The following is a 16,149-nucleotide window of genomic DNA, read 5'->3' on the forward strand; positions in this document are numbered from 1 at the left end:
GATAGGTATAGTCGGCAGCTGTGATTTTAGAATCTCTCTTTATTTTATTTATATATATATATATATATATATATATATATATATCTATATATATCTATATATATCTATACATATATAAATTCCCTCAACACTTTTAATAATTTTATAATTTTTCTTTATGCTATGTTATGGGCTCCATATTTGTAGTATTCGTATGTAATATTTATGTGATAAAATTAATTTAGCTTGTTAAGCTTAGGCGCTAGTGCTCATTGTTTTTAATTTAAATTTAAATTTAAAAAAAAAAGATGATAAAACAAAAGAATCACGACAGCTTTTAATTTTTTAATCGCGGTAAATTATTTAATGCTTTTGTTTTGTCTTTTTTTTTAAATTAAATTCGAACTGAAAAATAACTTGGATTTCTTATTAAATGTTTTCAAGTGTAATACATGCATAGAGTAGTAGGAGCACAAAAGTATCTTAAATACACTGTGGTACGTAATTGGAAGTAGCCCGCCATATCGGACGTGCGAATAATGTTTTGTCTATTGTTTGCAAAGTCGCAGTTGCATTGATTGCATTGAACATACTACTTTTTTTGTCTTTTAATCCGATCAAAGGTTGATTTCAAAATTGTCGTACTTAATTTGGTAAGAAGTTACTATGTAGTTGATAGTTTTATTTTTTTTTGTTATCTCACTAACAGTACGTATTTGTTTTGATCATATCAAAAAAAAAAAAAAAAAAAAAAAAAAAAACAGAAAAATGTAATAAAAAAATTAAACAACCAACACACACCATTTAATGATGTATGCTTCCACACATTTTATTTTTGATTTTATAATAAAATTAACGGTTCTTTTCTGTGTGATGTTGAATGGCCGTTGTTGTTGTTAAGATTGTGTTTGAATCTCTCTAGCCATGTCAACTGTTTCGATTGATCTCTAATGAAAATGGTGTACGTGAAAAAGTCATCCTCCTATTTTTGGTAACATATATCTATTATGTTTTGTGCGATTATATATATATATATATATATATATATATATATATATATATATATATATATATATATATATATATATATATATATATATATATATATATATATATATATATATATATATATATATATATATATATGTATATATATATATATATATATATATATATATATATATATATATATATCAGACTTCATCGTGTGAAATGGTTTATGGTTTCACGGATTTTTTCATGTGGAAGTTTTCAGTATCCAATTTGTAACAAATGCTGTGACAGCAATAAAAATTAAAAACTTGCATCATACGTTTTCTTACATCCATTTTGTCCCATCCAACGTTTAAAAATAATAAAAACAATAAAATTCGATTGTTTTAATTTTAAAATATGTATATGTATATAAATTCAATTTTTATTCACAGCTATTTTCATCACATTTCTAATAGTCTTGCATTCGTTAGTAAGTTTTGAATTTCAATCTGAAGCGTCAGCGCTCTCCGTACGCTCACTTTCCTCAATTGGCTCGCTATGTATTTTCCGAACACGTCAAATTCGTCTTCCTCACGTTTGACTTTTTTAGCCATCGTCGATTCATCACCAGTTTTCCTCTTGAGAAATGGTGTAGAATTATTCTCTTCGCTATCGTGCGTAACCACGACGACATTGTCAGAAATATCGCTACCGCCGAAATCATCCTCGACGATGTTTCCCTCAAAAGCATCATCGCCTATCAACGGATCACATTCCTTAATACATTCCGTTTCTTCGCCCCACGTATCCACTCTGGGTGTCTTGCAATTCTGTAAATAATAACATTTTATCACACCAATTGAACTCAATAATCTGTGTGTACTTATTCAACACTAACCCAAGTATTCCTTCTAGATATTATTCCATTCAAGCACTTGTCCATGTCGGCGAACCAAGGTATCGTCGGTTCGTATATGTGATCTGGATCCAACGAGTTGTTCATTATCTTGTGCAATTCTTGACAGTACGTGGTGCGTAAGTTTTTGATCTTTTTGCGAACATCGTCGACAGTCAAGTTCGGTGTGTATTTCTCCATGCCTTTGATGATCACCTTGTATGCCTCGATGCGTTTTTGGTGGCATTTATAATCTTCGTGGTTCATATTCCACAGTCCCTTTTGACGTAAGTACAATTTGACGAATTCTTCCGTGTCTAATGATCCCCAACGATGTTTTAGACTGAAAGAGAAATGTAACACGATCCTTGTTAAGACTTATTTAACACTTAAATAGTGATAGATCGTTATTGGCAGTTTAACTCAACACTGCTGAACGCATTGTTGATGACTTGACAAATGCGAAAATGATAAGAATTTTGGTAAGAGTCGTCAGTTCAGGGGTCAATACATTTTTTTTGGAATAATAATTAAGCTATCATGGCCAACTCCAGAGAGGAAATGGCTAATTTATTCCGGATCGACATGGTCAGCTCACGAGGATGGATGCCCTATCTGATGTTGAAGTTGTACATAATTTCATTTATCTTGGATCAATGTTGTCATTGTCAATGTCATTGTCTTGGATCAATGTTAGGACAGCAGAGGGTGTGAGACTGAAATAAAAAAGCGGATCGGCATGTCGAAACTGAGCAAAATTCGGAAAGCATCTAGTACGAGCTTTGGTTTTCCTCATTTCTATACGGAGTGGAGACATGGACAGTGCAAGCTCGGGAAAGACAGATAATAGACTGCTTAAACTAAGAATAACCAATGCCTCCATCCTGCGAGAGCTGAGGGTTGGCGATAGACTGTCATCCAACTATCTTAGGCGTATCTTTCAGTTAGCAGACAGATAGCCTGGAAAAATGTTCATTCTGAGAAGGGTTGGGGGAAGATCCCAATAAGATGGAGTGACCAGATCGTGGCTGCTACTGGGAAAACTAGTTAACACTGGTGTCGAGAGGGCTGGAAAATCATGACAGACTGCATTATGGAAGTCAGAAGACGGGAAAGTCACGACCCGACCAATCATAAGGAAACCGACGACAAAGAAGAAGAATAACAATAAGTCGACTATAATGTAATTCCCTGAATCAGTGGTTCGTACCTTGTTGGAGGTACTGATCCCCACTAGTTTCATATGCGCATTCACCGAACCCTTCTTAATTGGCAGCCGAATCATATGAGTCGGGTGTGTGTCTTGACTTCCGCCGAACCCCTGGGGTTCGATCGAACCCAGGTTAAGAACCACTGCCCTGAATAGTGGAAGTTAAAAAATGGCATTCTAAATCCTGACATTTGTATAAACCAGGATATCAAATCATGAGAGAAAGAAAGCATAAACCTACATACATAGCTCAAATTTGGAAATTTCATCAAGAAATAATTTGTGAATAGGTATTTGACTTATTTAAAAATCAAAAGCTTTCGAACATCAAATAAAAAACCGAATTTTGCTGATCACTGTGGTTGATTGTGGAGCTAAATTATATATTTGACTGAGTATTATTTTTATGGATCAAGATTTTTCTTATCTAAATAGATTTAATGCAGTCTTGATGTACAGGTGTACCTTACAAAAAGTAGTACTACAACAAATCTTGAATGGAGACCTTCAAAAAAATTTCAGCAATTATTAAATAAAATCTTAACGCCCCCTATTTATACTAAACTAAAGACATTATTCTCCTGTTAGAAAATTCATAATCGAACTAAACACTTGTGTCGAGCTAATGGAGTACCGGTTAACCCTTTACCTGCGGCAATAAATATAGCGAACAAGCCCTGTACGCGGCGGCACCTTTTTCGCGAATTTGGCAATCGAGTTTTCGACCTTAAATACAGATTTTAATATTTACTCAAGTAACCAGATATGTTAATTAACACATAAAGTATCATTTAAACAATAAAATACAAAATATATCCCGTAGCTTTGGCTTAATTGTCAAATAATCATTCTTCATACAATTGAGACGTATCGTAGCCATTGTTCAACAGACGTGACGTCACATAAACGAGGTTTCAGTATGGTTCAACAAAAAACTAATTTTGACTGGTATATAATCGTTTTAAGCAAATTGAATAGATGGCATTCAATTCTCAGTGATATATTCAACCAATTTTGAACCTTATAACAGTTAAAATAGGCGCATATAAGGCTCAAAATCCCGTGCAAAGTTCAGAAATTCTATGGAAGACAGCCGTGCTACAGACTTGTCGCGCAGAGCTTCCATAGAAGACGGCCGCAGGCAAACGGTTAAGAAGAACTGACCTAGTATAATAAATTAAATACAACAACTTATTACATTATACATACTTTGCCACCTTTTTTTTCCTCATTTTATTCAAACTCGTCTCTTTGTGTCTATTAATATCTGGTATGATATCATCAGCAACGTCACTTTCCGCATAAGCATCGTCGCCAATAAGAGATTCACCTTCATCTTTGATCTGTTCAGTGTCTCCGTCCCAGGGTTCGCCGTTATGCGACAGACAATTCTACGTATATAATAATAAAAAAAATTCAAACTAATTCAAAAATCAATACACTACAATGTGTACTATGCAAGTTTAATAAACCTACGGCAGGATTCCTCTTCGTTATTATATTATTCAAACACTTGTCCATTTCGGCGAACCACGTGATTGTCGGTTCATAGACATTGTCCGGATCCGACGAGTTGTTCATTATCTTGCTCAACTCTTGGATGTACGTGCAGCGTAGGTTTTTTATTTTCGTGCGAACGTTGTTGACGTCGATGCTGCCCACATGTTTCTCCATGCCGTTGATGATCTCTTTGTACGCTGCGATGCGTTTCCAGTGACATTTGTAGTCTTCGTGGTTTACATTCCACAGGCCTTCCTGCCGCAGGTACAATTTGACGAACTCTTCAGTGCTCACACTGCCCCATCGCAACTTACGTTTATTCATCCTGAATACCAGTCGCAAGAACGGTCAGTATACTATAGTATGGACATATCTAATATACAGAAAGGATTCAACCTACGAAAGTAATATTGTGACGACTGCAACTTCATGAATCTTTTTTGTACAATTTGTTATAAATATTCCTTGATAAAAAGTCAGGTTTATTCACATCTGAAAATATGATATATATATGAAATCTACATTACTGAATTGAAATTAATTCCGATATGTAAATTGTTATCAAAAAATATGCAGATAAATATAATAAATTATAACCTTAAATTAAACAAACACGGATCAGTTTGAAAATGTTACACATACAAATAGCAATTTTTAAGATTTAAAGTATTTTCGGTAAGAAAATATTGATACAGAACTGATCTGTATGCTTAATTTGCAAATAGCAATATTTCTCTGTCCGTTCGATAAACGTCAGATTTTTTTGAGTAGGCCGTAACAGCTCAGTTCATAACCAGTGACATTATTGTAAACATTGCAGAGACTAGGGCTGTGGAATTGCTAATTAATAAAAAAAAGGGACTCCTAGAAAGAGTCCCAATTTTAAAAAAGAAATTTAAAAATATATACAGGTCTGTTGTTGAGAGTTGACGCGTTCTCGCACTCTTTTTACTAGGGACAGAGCGTCTTTTTACTAAGTTCTTCTTTTTCTTATTGAATGCAGTGTGACAGCGGTAAACGGACTATTCCGCAAAAAGCAATCTCGCGCAAGTCACTAAAATCACCGAATCGTGACGGCATGATATACATCTATTCACCGACACAACGGCATTTGTTGGCGCCAACAGACCTGTATGTACGTGTAAGATGATTTTCAGGCAATAAGCGACATCTTTTTTTTTGTTTTTCGCTGCACTGGTGGGGAATCTTTAAAAGGGTTTGATGATTATTGGTCACAAAGCGCTCGTCCAAGTCACTAAAATCTCTATAACGGAACATCTGGCAGCCGAAAAGTCCATCATACTGTGGCGGCTCGCTATACGACATGGTCGAGTTCGGTCACCTTCCTGCGAGTTGGGACCAACTCGTCCATGTTCAGAGCCGCTACCGAACTCCGCCTCTAGCTTCCATAATAAAAGCACGTGCATCAGATGCCAGTCGTCTCATTTGTTCATCCTCTATAATACTAAGAACTCGATTTTCATGGTAAAAATTGTCTTTTGGGCGATCGCAGTGTGACTAATAATCCAATTACCCTTTGGAAGACATTTTTCAGTCCATACTAAGGGGTAGTATCGAATTCCAATTTTACTCCCGATCGCCACTCTGGAATTGCTTTAGCATTTACGGAGCGCACCGATAATTTTGTATGTATCAATTAAAAACAAGCATTTCTCTTTATCTCAATTAGTCCTTCTTGAGTTTGAAAATATTTCGAAGCTTTGCGGTGTTCAATATGCTTCACTCAACGTCTATGAACACACTACGAGTCTACTCTGATATCTGGTAAAAGCCGTTTATCTTCTAGAGAAGAAAACGGAAAGTGTAAACAAATAACGATTTTGGTGAATGGCGCCAATTTCGTATTGAATTATCTTAACAATTATTACTCAACAATTCAAATATGTATGTATAAGATATTCATGAAAAAATAATCATTATCGTGACTAATTAAAATACAAAACACCAATTTTTTGAACATTTATTATATAAAAATGAATACATAAAAAAATACCGATCAATCAACATATTCTTATATTGGTACGACCCATCATAACAATAACTCCATCATCTTGCAAATCCTTTAGAGAATCTTCAAACTGTTCCCGGGTGATCAACTGCAAAGAAAACCAATTAATTAATATAAATCACACACGCAAAAGAAAAAACCATACATAAATATCGTCCAACTTACAATTTGAGAAGCTTGATTGAGCTCTTGCAAAAGTTTTGCTTGCAGCATAGAAGGCGGACGAGGTTGTTTGGATAGTATATGTTTTTTGACCGCAGCTGTGATCTCCCCGCGCCGTTTTCTCGCAGCCATACTCAGACCAGTTGTCAGGATACCGACATCAATCTTTCCTGATAACGGATCCGTGGCGGACTGTTTCAGAGCTTCTCTGTGCAACCTAAAGTAGATAAAGTCATAATTGAGTTGTGAGGATGTTTCGGTCGAAACATATGTACATATGCTCAAATGTAATTACCTGGACGCCTCTTCGACATCTTTGACTTCAACTATTTTGGAAAAGCGAACTTTAGCGTGCGCCTCCGACAGTCTGATCAGTGATTCGAGCTGACGAGGATAAGCGGATATTTGTCCTCGTCCACTTCCTACCCTCCTATAATAACAAAACATCATTTGTGAATTTGCAAGGGAATTTTTATGATGGTGGTTTATAATGACGATTATAGATTACAGACCTCATATCTACATAAGCATCGATCAACTTTTGTTGAGCTTCTTCGCTGAGTGTTGGTTGGATGTGTTCTTGGGCGAATGCGATGTAATCTCTCATGATGCTTATGTCCTAAAAATAAAATAAATTAAGAAAAGTGGCGCTCGGAATCATCAAACACCCAATATTCTGAATGTGCGTAATATTATAACGTAGAGATTGGGTGAGTGGCGCTCGTGAACCAATGGTTTACTAGCGCAGATCACTTGATCTCTCGTTCCCGCCAAAATGGCCTCTATGAATGAATGAGCCGTATGCAACGGCCAATGGGATCGTCTGACTCATCGACCAATAGTTGTTGAGCCCAAACAGGTATAAATATGGGGCGCTCTCAGCCTGAAACCATTCCAACCTGGAGCACCGACGAGAGCAGACCAATAAACGACTTCTATAACCCTCCTGCGTCTTTCTCTCCGATCCTGGAAGCCCCCTCTTCACGTCCACGCAACAATATTATATAGGTATATTCAAGTATTCCATACAACTTACTATTAAATCAGTTTCATTTTCTGTCGGGTAATTTTGGTAGTAGAGAGATACTAAATGTGAAGCCAGTCGTTTATCGAAGAGTTCGTCTTGTGGATCCAACATCAAAAATATCAAATCAAACCTATAAAACAAACACCACATTATTGACACATAAGAAAATCCGTATTCAATACCATGTTAGGTCAAACCTACAAAATGTTTCGATACAAACCTAGATAGCAAGGTGTGGGGCAGTTGAACATTGTCGACGATAGTCTTATGCTTGTTCCATTGAGACTCGGCAGGATTTGCAGCGGCCAAAATAGACGTGCGAGCATTCAATTGACAAATAATACCAGCCTTAGCAATCGACAACGTCTGCTGTTCCATAACCTAAAAAACTCCATAGTAAAAAAGTTGAACGTACAAAGCTTAAATTCACATTGAAATCGTACTCACTTCGTGCAGAACACTCCGAGTGGAATCGTTCATTTTGTCGAATTCGTCAATGCAACAGATGCCATTATCAGCGAGAACCAAAGCACCACTGAAAAGTGTGTAATATTAAACATTCGGTCGTCAAACACCAATCTTACACGAAAGAATTGATAAGTTACGTTTGTAAGACGAGCTGTCTGGTGTCGGGATCTCGGGCAACGTAAGCAGTGAGACCTGCCGCAGAGGTTCCTCGACCGGAAGCCAGTTGTGATCGGCCCAACAGAGAGTGAGCCCAACGTAAGATTTGGGATTTGCTCGTTCCCGGCTCGCCACACAGAAGCATGTTGATCTCCGATCTGTAAAATTATATGTATATAAGTACTGATCTGTTAGTGGTTTGCAGGTTGAGAGTGAATTTCAGAGTAGTACCTGAAATGTGTCCTGCCAGATGTTTGGAAATTCTTTTTAGTGCCTCCGAACAGTTGTAAGAGTACTCCTTTTTTGACATCTGAATTTTCGTAAACTGAAGGCGCTATAGCTCTCGATAGTCTGTCGTATATGTCAGGCTTGCTTGCGAGTAATTTCAAAAGTTCCACTCTTTCTGGTGGGAAGTGATGTTCTTTGCTAAAATAAGATTATACTGTTCACAGATGCAGATAGGTTCAGCATGGAAAAAAGTGTCAGGAAAGGTTATGGTTGACACAACTGAGCAGTAAAAGTAGAAAAATTGAATTTTGCATTCTAATCATCCAGTAAACAAACTAATCTTCAAAAAAGTGGAATGTTCTATATGTTTATATGTTGATATGTCCAGAATCTCGGAAAAGAAGAATAGACGTATTATAGGCCACCAGTATTTTTAAATACTATTAAACGCAAAACATTATATATTATTTATTGCGAAATATTTCTCGAAATGAAAAAAAGTGAATTTATGCCACTTTAAAATAACATAACTCATATTTATTTAATCCTTTGCCCACGGCAATAAATATAGCGAACAAGCCCTGTACGCGGCACCTTTTTCGCGAATTTGGCAATCGAGTTTTCGACCTTAAATACAGATTTTAATATTTACTCAAGTAACCAGATATGTTAATTAACACATAAAGTATTATTTTAAACAATAAAATACATGATATATCTCGTATTTTTAGCTTAATTGTCAAATAATCATTTTTCATACAATTGAGACGTATCGTCGCTATTGTTCAACAGACGTGACGTCACATAAACGAGGTTTCAGTATGGTTCCACAAAAACCCAATTTTGACTGGTATATATTCATTTTAAGCAAATTGAATAGATGGCATTCAACTCTCAGTATATATTCAACCAATTTTGAACCTTAAAACAGTTGAAAAAGGCGCATATAAGGCTCAAAATCCCGTGCAAAGTTCAGAAATTCTATGGAAGACAGCCGCGCTACAGACTTGTCGCGCAAAGCTTCCATAGAAGACGGCCGCGGGCAAACGATTAACATCGAGAGGTTCCAGGTTTGATCCCGTGCTAATCTTCAATACTGCTGGTTAGACTTTTCTTATCAGAGTTTACCAACTTATCTGATTTTCATTGAAACGGTTCTTCAAATTGCCAAAAATCATCCTACCTGCTGTTACAAATATCTAAATTTGATTTATGTACAAGCCTAAATACACAGATGTCTCAATGGATTAATTAATTAATTAATTAATTGATTTTTTGTTCTTCAGCCCCTCGAAATAGTGATTTATGTAATAAAAATGCTGCAATTAATTGTCTAGGAAGGCGCATTGGGGTATACCTGTCAGGCCTCCCTGGTATATATTTATGTAAAAAAAAATAGTTCAAATTAATTACCCTTCTTCTTGTTCGTAAAGTCGTTTTGAATCCACCTTTCTATAATGTAGTACGTCAATGTGTGTTCTGTAGACTGATTTTACATTCGATTGCCGAGGATTCGACTGCAATGGTGAGGCTCGATATATGCCGGTGACCGTAACTCTATCACCAGGATGGACAGCGTCCACAAGATCGTTGTGCGCAAAGAGTACAACCGTGTGTGGGGTTTGACCAGCCGGCATGTCCTCTGTAGGGTAAGACAACGATTCAGTACGATTCAATGTTAGAAAACCATAGATACGCCCTGACGCTCTAAGCCGATCACCCTGTTGGACCATGCACACACAAAAAAAAGTACAGATCATGCACACTCTCTCTCAGTAGCTAGTTAGCTTCTAAGTAGGAAGGTCGATTGACATTATTCGAAAATGCCAACGTGTTCAGTGAAATTGTGTTACAATTACTCAAGAAAACATAAAAAGGCGGATGGCATCACATATCATAAGTAAGAATTAATATATAATGTCGTCAATTATAGTAGTATTTTAACATATAATGAAATATCGTCGCGATGTATGTACCGATGGAACAACAGTCGACAACCTCTGCCACAGGTGTCACTAAATGCACGCGTATATCTTGTTGGCACTGAAGGAAATTCAGAAATCGACATTAAGTTTAAAACTACAAACAATGAACTAAATATTAAAGAGCCAGCTTTAAAATTGATCCTTGTGGAAGTTACTAATGTTTAAATATTGTAATAGTTAATGATGGTTTTATTATAGTAACATACATTTGTAGTTTAATATAGTGTGTATTATAATATTTTTTTCTTAATATGGCTTTATTAGTTTGGTTTACTGTCTCACGGAGTGTACAATAAAATAAAGTTATAAATAAAATAAAACTTCAGTGCATGTACATATGTACATAAACTGGTTGCTGACCACTGCCGACCGCTGCGTTCCTTCCTTTTTTTCACCACTTCCCCGCTAGTTAAACCCTCAGTTAGTGGCGACAAGATCTCCAACGAGATTTGTATGTAATGGCATATCTAGGTTATTCTACATCTATGTAGAAAACCAATCCCTACAGCATTGAAAATACGAACCTGGAGATTCTTGCAATTTAATCATCTGCCGATCGGTGAACTGCGATCGATTGTGGATCAGTGAGAAGCAATGATTCGTGTTGCAGTTTGTGCACAGTGTCGGCTCGGCGATGCGGCCCCGGTCTATCTCGACCGTCAGCGTGAACGAGCAGACGATGCACTTGAAGAAAGCCTCGCGCATTTCAGGCATTATGTTCGACGTTCGGATCACCATACCGCCGATCGTGATCAGTTGATCAATATCTGTACAAGGATGATATTATAATATTTATTTTAAACTTACAAATAGTGTCGAAGAACAGTGGTTGTGTACCTTCGGGGTTTAGAGATCTCATATTTTTAGTTTTGGCTGCGTTGAAAGGTCGCACTTGAATTTGGTGTTCGAGAACGGCCGCCGGATATTTTTCGAAAAACATTTCGTTGATGGCCATGTCAAATGTCGGGATCACTTCTTGAGGGTAGCAAACGAGTTGTTTGTAAAGGCCGGAATCGAAAGTTTCCAAGTGGGCACAGTTTATGTTTATGAATGGCTCTTCTAGTGTGTGAATCTATTGAAAGAAATTTTATTGTAGAATACATGATCTTTTCGACAGAATTTCAATAATAATAATTAGTATTTTAGAAAAAACTAGTGATTCAACATGTAATATAACTGACCTCTTCTAGCTTTTGAATGTAAAGCGGTTCATTCAAGTTGGTCGTGTCAACTATTTCATCTTCCTGCGCATCAGGATCTATATAACGCATTATGAAACGTTTGAATTTAATTTTGCACTCGGATACGACGACATCGGTACCCCATATAACCAGATGCGGTGCAGATTGTCCAGAATATTGATCGGGTCCTGGTTGATTAGCGTTCTCGCTCTGCAATAGAAATCAATTGTATATAAAACGGTAAAGTAAACGGTGTATGTATGTATGTTCTAAAATTTATAATATAATACCCCCATATATACTAACTAATAATTTATAATACACGCATATATACTAACTTGAAAAACTGCATGCCATATATAATATTCCGTTTGTTACAGACATTACTAACAAACTAACCAGTAGATTCTATGACAGAATAACTAATAACCATACAACACACTTGCGAAGAGTCTCGGTGATTACAACAAAATGTCTATACCCTTCAGGTATAACACACAGATTACCTAAACACAATCTGCTTCAGATCGTCGACTTTAGAGAGTCTTTAATTAATAGTATGTATTAGATGTATTATTAGCATTTATAAGAATTGTAAATAGGTTTTTGAGCTCTTTTTCCTATTATGCTGTACATTAACATTATAATAATATAATACTATGATTACTAACCAAATTAAATAAAATTGTAAAATAGAAAATTATCAGTAGATCAGTAGCTATTAAAATAGATATAAGATGTATTGTGAACATAATTTCGTAATAATAAAAAGCATTTAAAAATCAAAATCAATAATATAATACCGGTTGAAGTGCGACTTGGCGAATAGTTCTGTTGGTCCTTATATCGGGGCGAATGCGGATCGGCGTGCCACGGATCCCAGAATGGGGCGTGTCAATAGCGAAAGAGCTAGGAGTTCCGTAGTTCAACGGTGAGCTGACGTCGATGTCGCTTACAGCAAAACCTTGCACAAATCGTTAATGAATTGACAAACACAATATTTTTAAGTATGTTTTATTTATTTATTTATTTATATATATTTTAGCTATCAAGCTAATTTAATGTGCTTGAGTAATTCAAGAGTACTCACTCATAGGACTGACTGCGGATAGGGGAGGCGCAGGTGATGCCGCTGGAACATGATCTGGTGTGATGTCACCGTTTGAAGCGCCTGGTGTGCCACCTGGAGTAAAGTGAAAGTTGAATTCAAAAGTATGATGAGAGTGCAGAGAGTGGTAAAGAATGAAGAGAATGCTTCTAATGCTGAATACCATCGGAGGCTTTGGCTGGGGTTTCCAGGACGACTCGGGGGGAGCGAGCGTTGGCGGCGGCGCGGCCGGAGCGCGAGCGGGAGCTGGAGCCGGGGGTGGAGGGGGTGCGCGGGGGGCCCAGGACGGGTGCTTCGCCCCCCGGACTCTCCGTGGAGCGCCGGGAAGAGCGGGTCGATCGCGCCGGAGAAGACATTTCGAAACGACGGAAATCGCGGTGCAGCGATCAAGCCGCCAAGTGTCAAACAATTGGCGCGAAAGCGCGTCAACAGTGCTGCCGCTATGAAAATTAAATGTTATGTTGCCATTCACGATAAACAAGAACAGACGCGAAAATATTGCTTGAAAACTAAGCTTTTCAAACTTGTATCACTTTGAAGACCACACGCATTCTTCAACTATAATATGAAAGCTTTCTTTTATTGTTAACAAAAAAGTTTGGTAAGATTTTTTAAGTCTAAATTTGTATGAGCGTGAAAATGTTATGAAAATGGTTAAGAGCTGTTACGCTCCCGCCAACTTGCCACTTAGAAATAAAACGAAAGTTTCACTCTATTTTATGTGACTTTACAATTTATTTTCGTGTCAACTTCGCATAAGGTAGCGGTAGACTATTTCCATTGGTAAACGGACTACTAGTCATATGTGAACCAGTCACAGGCAACCGGTCGCTCTAGATCGGTCACACGTGATCACCCGTCACACTAAAACTGGTCACGAGAAAAATGGTCACACCCTAAAACTGGTCACGAAAAAACTGGTCACACCCGAAAATTAAAAATTGGTCGAATTTTTGGGAAATGCCACTACATTTTTTTTTTGAAAATGTAGTGGCTACATAGATGTAGAATAACCTAAATAGGCCATGACGCCATAGATGTATAATACATAGATCCACCCTCACGGTTTATACTGGTCTCCCTTTTGGCGCATGCACACTTTTCTCTCAGTAGGTTAGTAGCTTCTAAATAAGAAAGGTCGATTGTGGAGATCTTGTCGATAGATATGCGGAGATCTTCTCATCTTTTCGTCACTAACTGAGGGATGCGGGGGTTTAACTAGCGAGGGGAAGTGAAAAAAACGCCGACCGCTGCGTCGTAGGGAAAAAAACCTTTTTTTCCCCAACTTCCCCCCGCTAGTTAAACCCCCCACACCCCTCAGTTAATGGCGACAAGATCTCCAACGAAATTTGTATGAATGCCATATCTAGTCTATTCTAGATCTATGCATGACGCTCTACCTGGCTTGGCATGCATACAAACAAAGTGCATGCCTATCCCTCAGTAGCTAGCCGGAGCGTTTTTCGCTTTTCTTCCTTTTTTTTCACCACTTTCCCGCTAGTTAAACCCGCGACAAAATCTCCAACGAATTTTGAATGTAATGTTATATCTAGGTTACTACATCTATGAGTGGCAATCGTTTTTGAACATCAGGATCAAATGTGGTGATGGCCGCCATGTGCATTGTTCAAGCCAGCTGGGCTAGAAAGGAGCGGGTAGGGTAGGGTAGTGGGGTAGCAGAGTAGTGGGCAGCGGCAGTGGCAGCGTGCGCCCGCCCGCTACGGACGTCTTCGGTCAGCTGAGACGCGCCCGGTTAGTATTTCACCAATTCGTACCTTTTCATACACTTATATCACTATACAATACAATTCAATACAATACCATTCAACAATAACATCACTACCGAATTCTATCCATGTATGTATTTACCTTACATTTCTGCTGTCACCTGCGACAAATCGCATCTACATCCACACATCTATACATATTCACTAGGTTTTATATGCATGTCCTTACTCCATCAAAGATATCCTGGAAATTTTATATATTTAAAAATATGTTGTTCTTATGTAGAGTGGTGACATTTTAAGGGTTTCAATCCATAGAATGCCCCCCCCCAAGAGCGAATCGAATACATCGTGAACATGGCTTGTTCTGTCGAGACTATTGCATATAGAAAAATTCATTCAAAACGATATTGGATAGGAAACATTAATATTCATTAAAATTAGATGAAATATACTGATTATTAGTCGGTGCACTTATCCTATACATACAGGTTTTTCATTCCAAATTGACCCTTCTTCATTTCAGATTCACTTTTAAACGAATAAGGGTCAATTTGGGATGAAAAACCTATAGCAAAGCATACGTATAGCAAACCATACGAATAATTTAAATTCATCTAAATAAGTTTATATAAGAAAAAATACTTGTGAATGAAAGTATGATCCGAGTGTTGTTGGGGACAAATTTGAATCAAGTCAGTTATTAATTTTTATTTAATATCTAACTCTAATTGTTTAGCTAACATGTCGGTATTTAGAGACTAGTGAATGTTGCTCGAACGAATAAAAGCCATTTTTTACCATAATACAGTAAACAAAACAAGTATTCAACTCTGCTTTGTTTTGATGAAATGACACTGGTTATAATTTTCTTTTTTAAATTGGATATATTTTATTATGACGATGAATAAAACTGGCAAAATGTAAATAAACTGGTCAATATATTCCCAATTAAAATATTTTGTCTGTTATATATGTAGATTCCTGACTCGTAACCGAAGAGTTCTGATAATATCGGACGACATGACGGAATACGGTTCAAATTCTTCTAATTCAAATCTCAACCGATTGCTGTTTTGTATGTTTAAAAAATATCTCCCGGAGTCTAATAATATCAATTTTGAAAGTACATTGCTGTTGATTTAGCATTGAATAATAATACCAATGTAGGCACACAAATTATTTTATATTATTTATCACTTTATAATCTGTTTCCAACTATTATACATATTTTATTTATTCAATCAATCATACACACTCGTCTAATAGATTGTTCCGACACGACGAGTGTGGTATACAGATTAAGAATTATCTAACACTTGCCGCACTGCGATGGATAGCGAGTGACCAGGACATATATTTTATTTGATTTCTCCAAATATACTGAATGCAGGGTCTTCATATTTTAGGCATTTCTCATCAAAACCTCTACAATTCGAATCATGCCATTACAAAATAAAAAAATTGATTTGTATCGACACAAATAATAATTTTCGAGCCTCACAGATGCGAGAGAGAG

The 16,149-nt window shown here is 36.9% G+C and overlaps 2 protein-coding genes and 1 long non-coding RNA gene across 3 annotated transcripts in view; 1 reads left to right on the plus strand and 2 right to left on the minus strand.

Annotated features, from left to right (window-relative positions):
- Nucleotides 1–16,149, plus strand: part of LOC143909787 (uncharacterized) — a 279,264-nt gene that overhangs the window by 20,687 nt on the left and 242,428 nt on the right. The gene's annotated exons all lie outside the window — the stretch shown is intronic.
- LOC143909778 (uncharacterized) lies at nucleotides 1,339–5,354 on the minus strand. Its single transcript, XM_077427951.1, has 6 exons — nucleotides 5,157–5,354; nucleotides 4,960–5,051; nucleotides 4,536–4,884; nucleotides 4,269–4,450; nucleotides 1,853–2,192; nucleotides 1,339–1,784 (listed from the first exon to the last, which is right to left on the minus strand). Exons 3-6 carry the CDS (start codon nucleotides 4,881–4,883, stop codon nucleotides 1,416–1,418), a joined length of 1,239 nt encoding a protein of 412 aa, XP_077284077.1. The 5' UTR covers nucleotide 4,884; nucleotides 4,960–5,051; nucleotides 5,157–5,354; the 3' UTR covers nucleotides 1,339–1,415.
- dpa (disc proliferation abnormal) lies at nucleotides 6,499–13,360 on the minus strand. Its single transcript, XM_077427941.1, has 16 exons — nucleotides 13,067–13,360; nucleotides 12,886–12,978; nucleotides 12,599–12,759; nucleotides 11,796–12,005; nucleotides 11,452–11,686; nucleotides 11,139–11,381; nucleotides 10,043–10,271; nucleotides 8,633–8,827; nucleotides 8,383–8,559; nucleotides 8,225–8,312; nucleotides 7,998–8,158; nucleotides 7,787–7,907; nucleotides 7,263–7,369; nucleotides 7,046–7,180; nucleotides 6,754–6,967; nucleotides 6,499–6,676 (listed from the first exon to the last, which is right to left on the minus strand). The coding sequence occupies exons 1-16, from the start codon at nucleotides 13,257–13,259 to the stop codon at nucleotides 6,581–6,583; spliced, it is 2,658 nt and encodes an 885-aa protein (XP_077284067.1). The 5' UTR covers nucleotides 13,260–13,360; the 3' UTR covers nucleotides 6,499–6,580.

This window comes from Arctopsyche grandis, chromosome 3 (genome assembly GCF_051622035.1).
Source record: "Arctopsyche grandis isolate Sample6627 chromosome 3, ASM5162203v2, whole genome shotgun sequence".
Classification (NCBI taxonomy): Eukaryota; Metazoa; Arthropoda; class Insecta; order Trichoptera; family Hydropsychidae; genus Arctopsyche; species Arctopsyche grandis.

Bases quoted from the DNA above. Each gene is read 5' to 3' on its own strand.
- LOC143909778 (XM_077427951.1), bottom strand. From the start codon at position 4,883: ATGAATAAACGTAAGTTGCGATGGGGCAGTGTGAGCACTGAAGAGTTC. The intron at 4,451-4,535 runs GTAGGTTTATTA...TTATATACGTAG, and splicing joins TAACGAAGAGGAATCCTGCC to AATTGTCTGTCGCATAACGG. The intron at 2,193-4,268 runs GTATGTATAATG...TTTCTCTTTCAG, and splicing joins AGGAAAAAAAAGGTGGCAAA to TCTAAAACATCGTTGGGGAT.
- dpa (XM_077427941.1), bottom strand. From the start codon at position 13,259: ATGTCTTCTCCGGCGCGATCGACCCGCTCTTCCCGGCGCTCCACGGAG. The intron at 8,828-10,042 runs GTAATTAATTTG...ATCTTATTTTAG, and splicing joins CTTTACGAACAAGAAGAAGG to CAAAGAACATCACTTCCCAC. The intron at 6,677-6,753 runs GTAAGTTGGACG...TTTTCTTTGCAG, and splicing joins TCAATCAAGCTTCTCAAATT to TTGATCACCCGGGAACAGTT.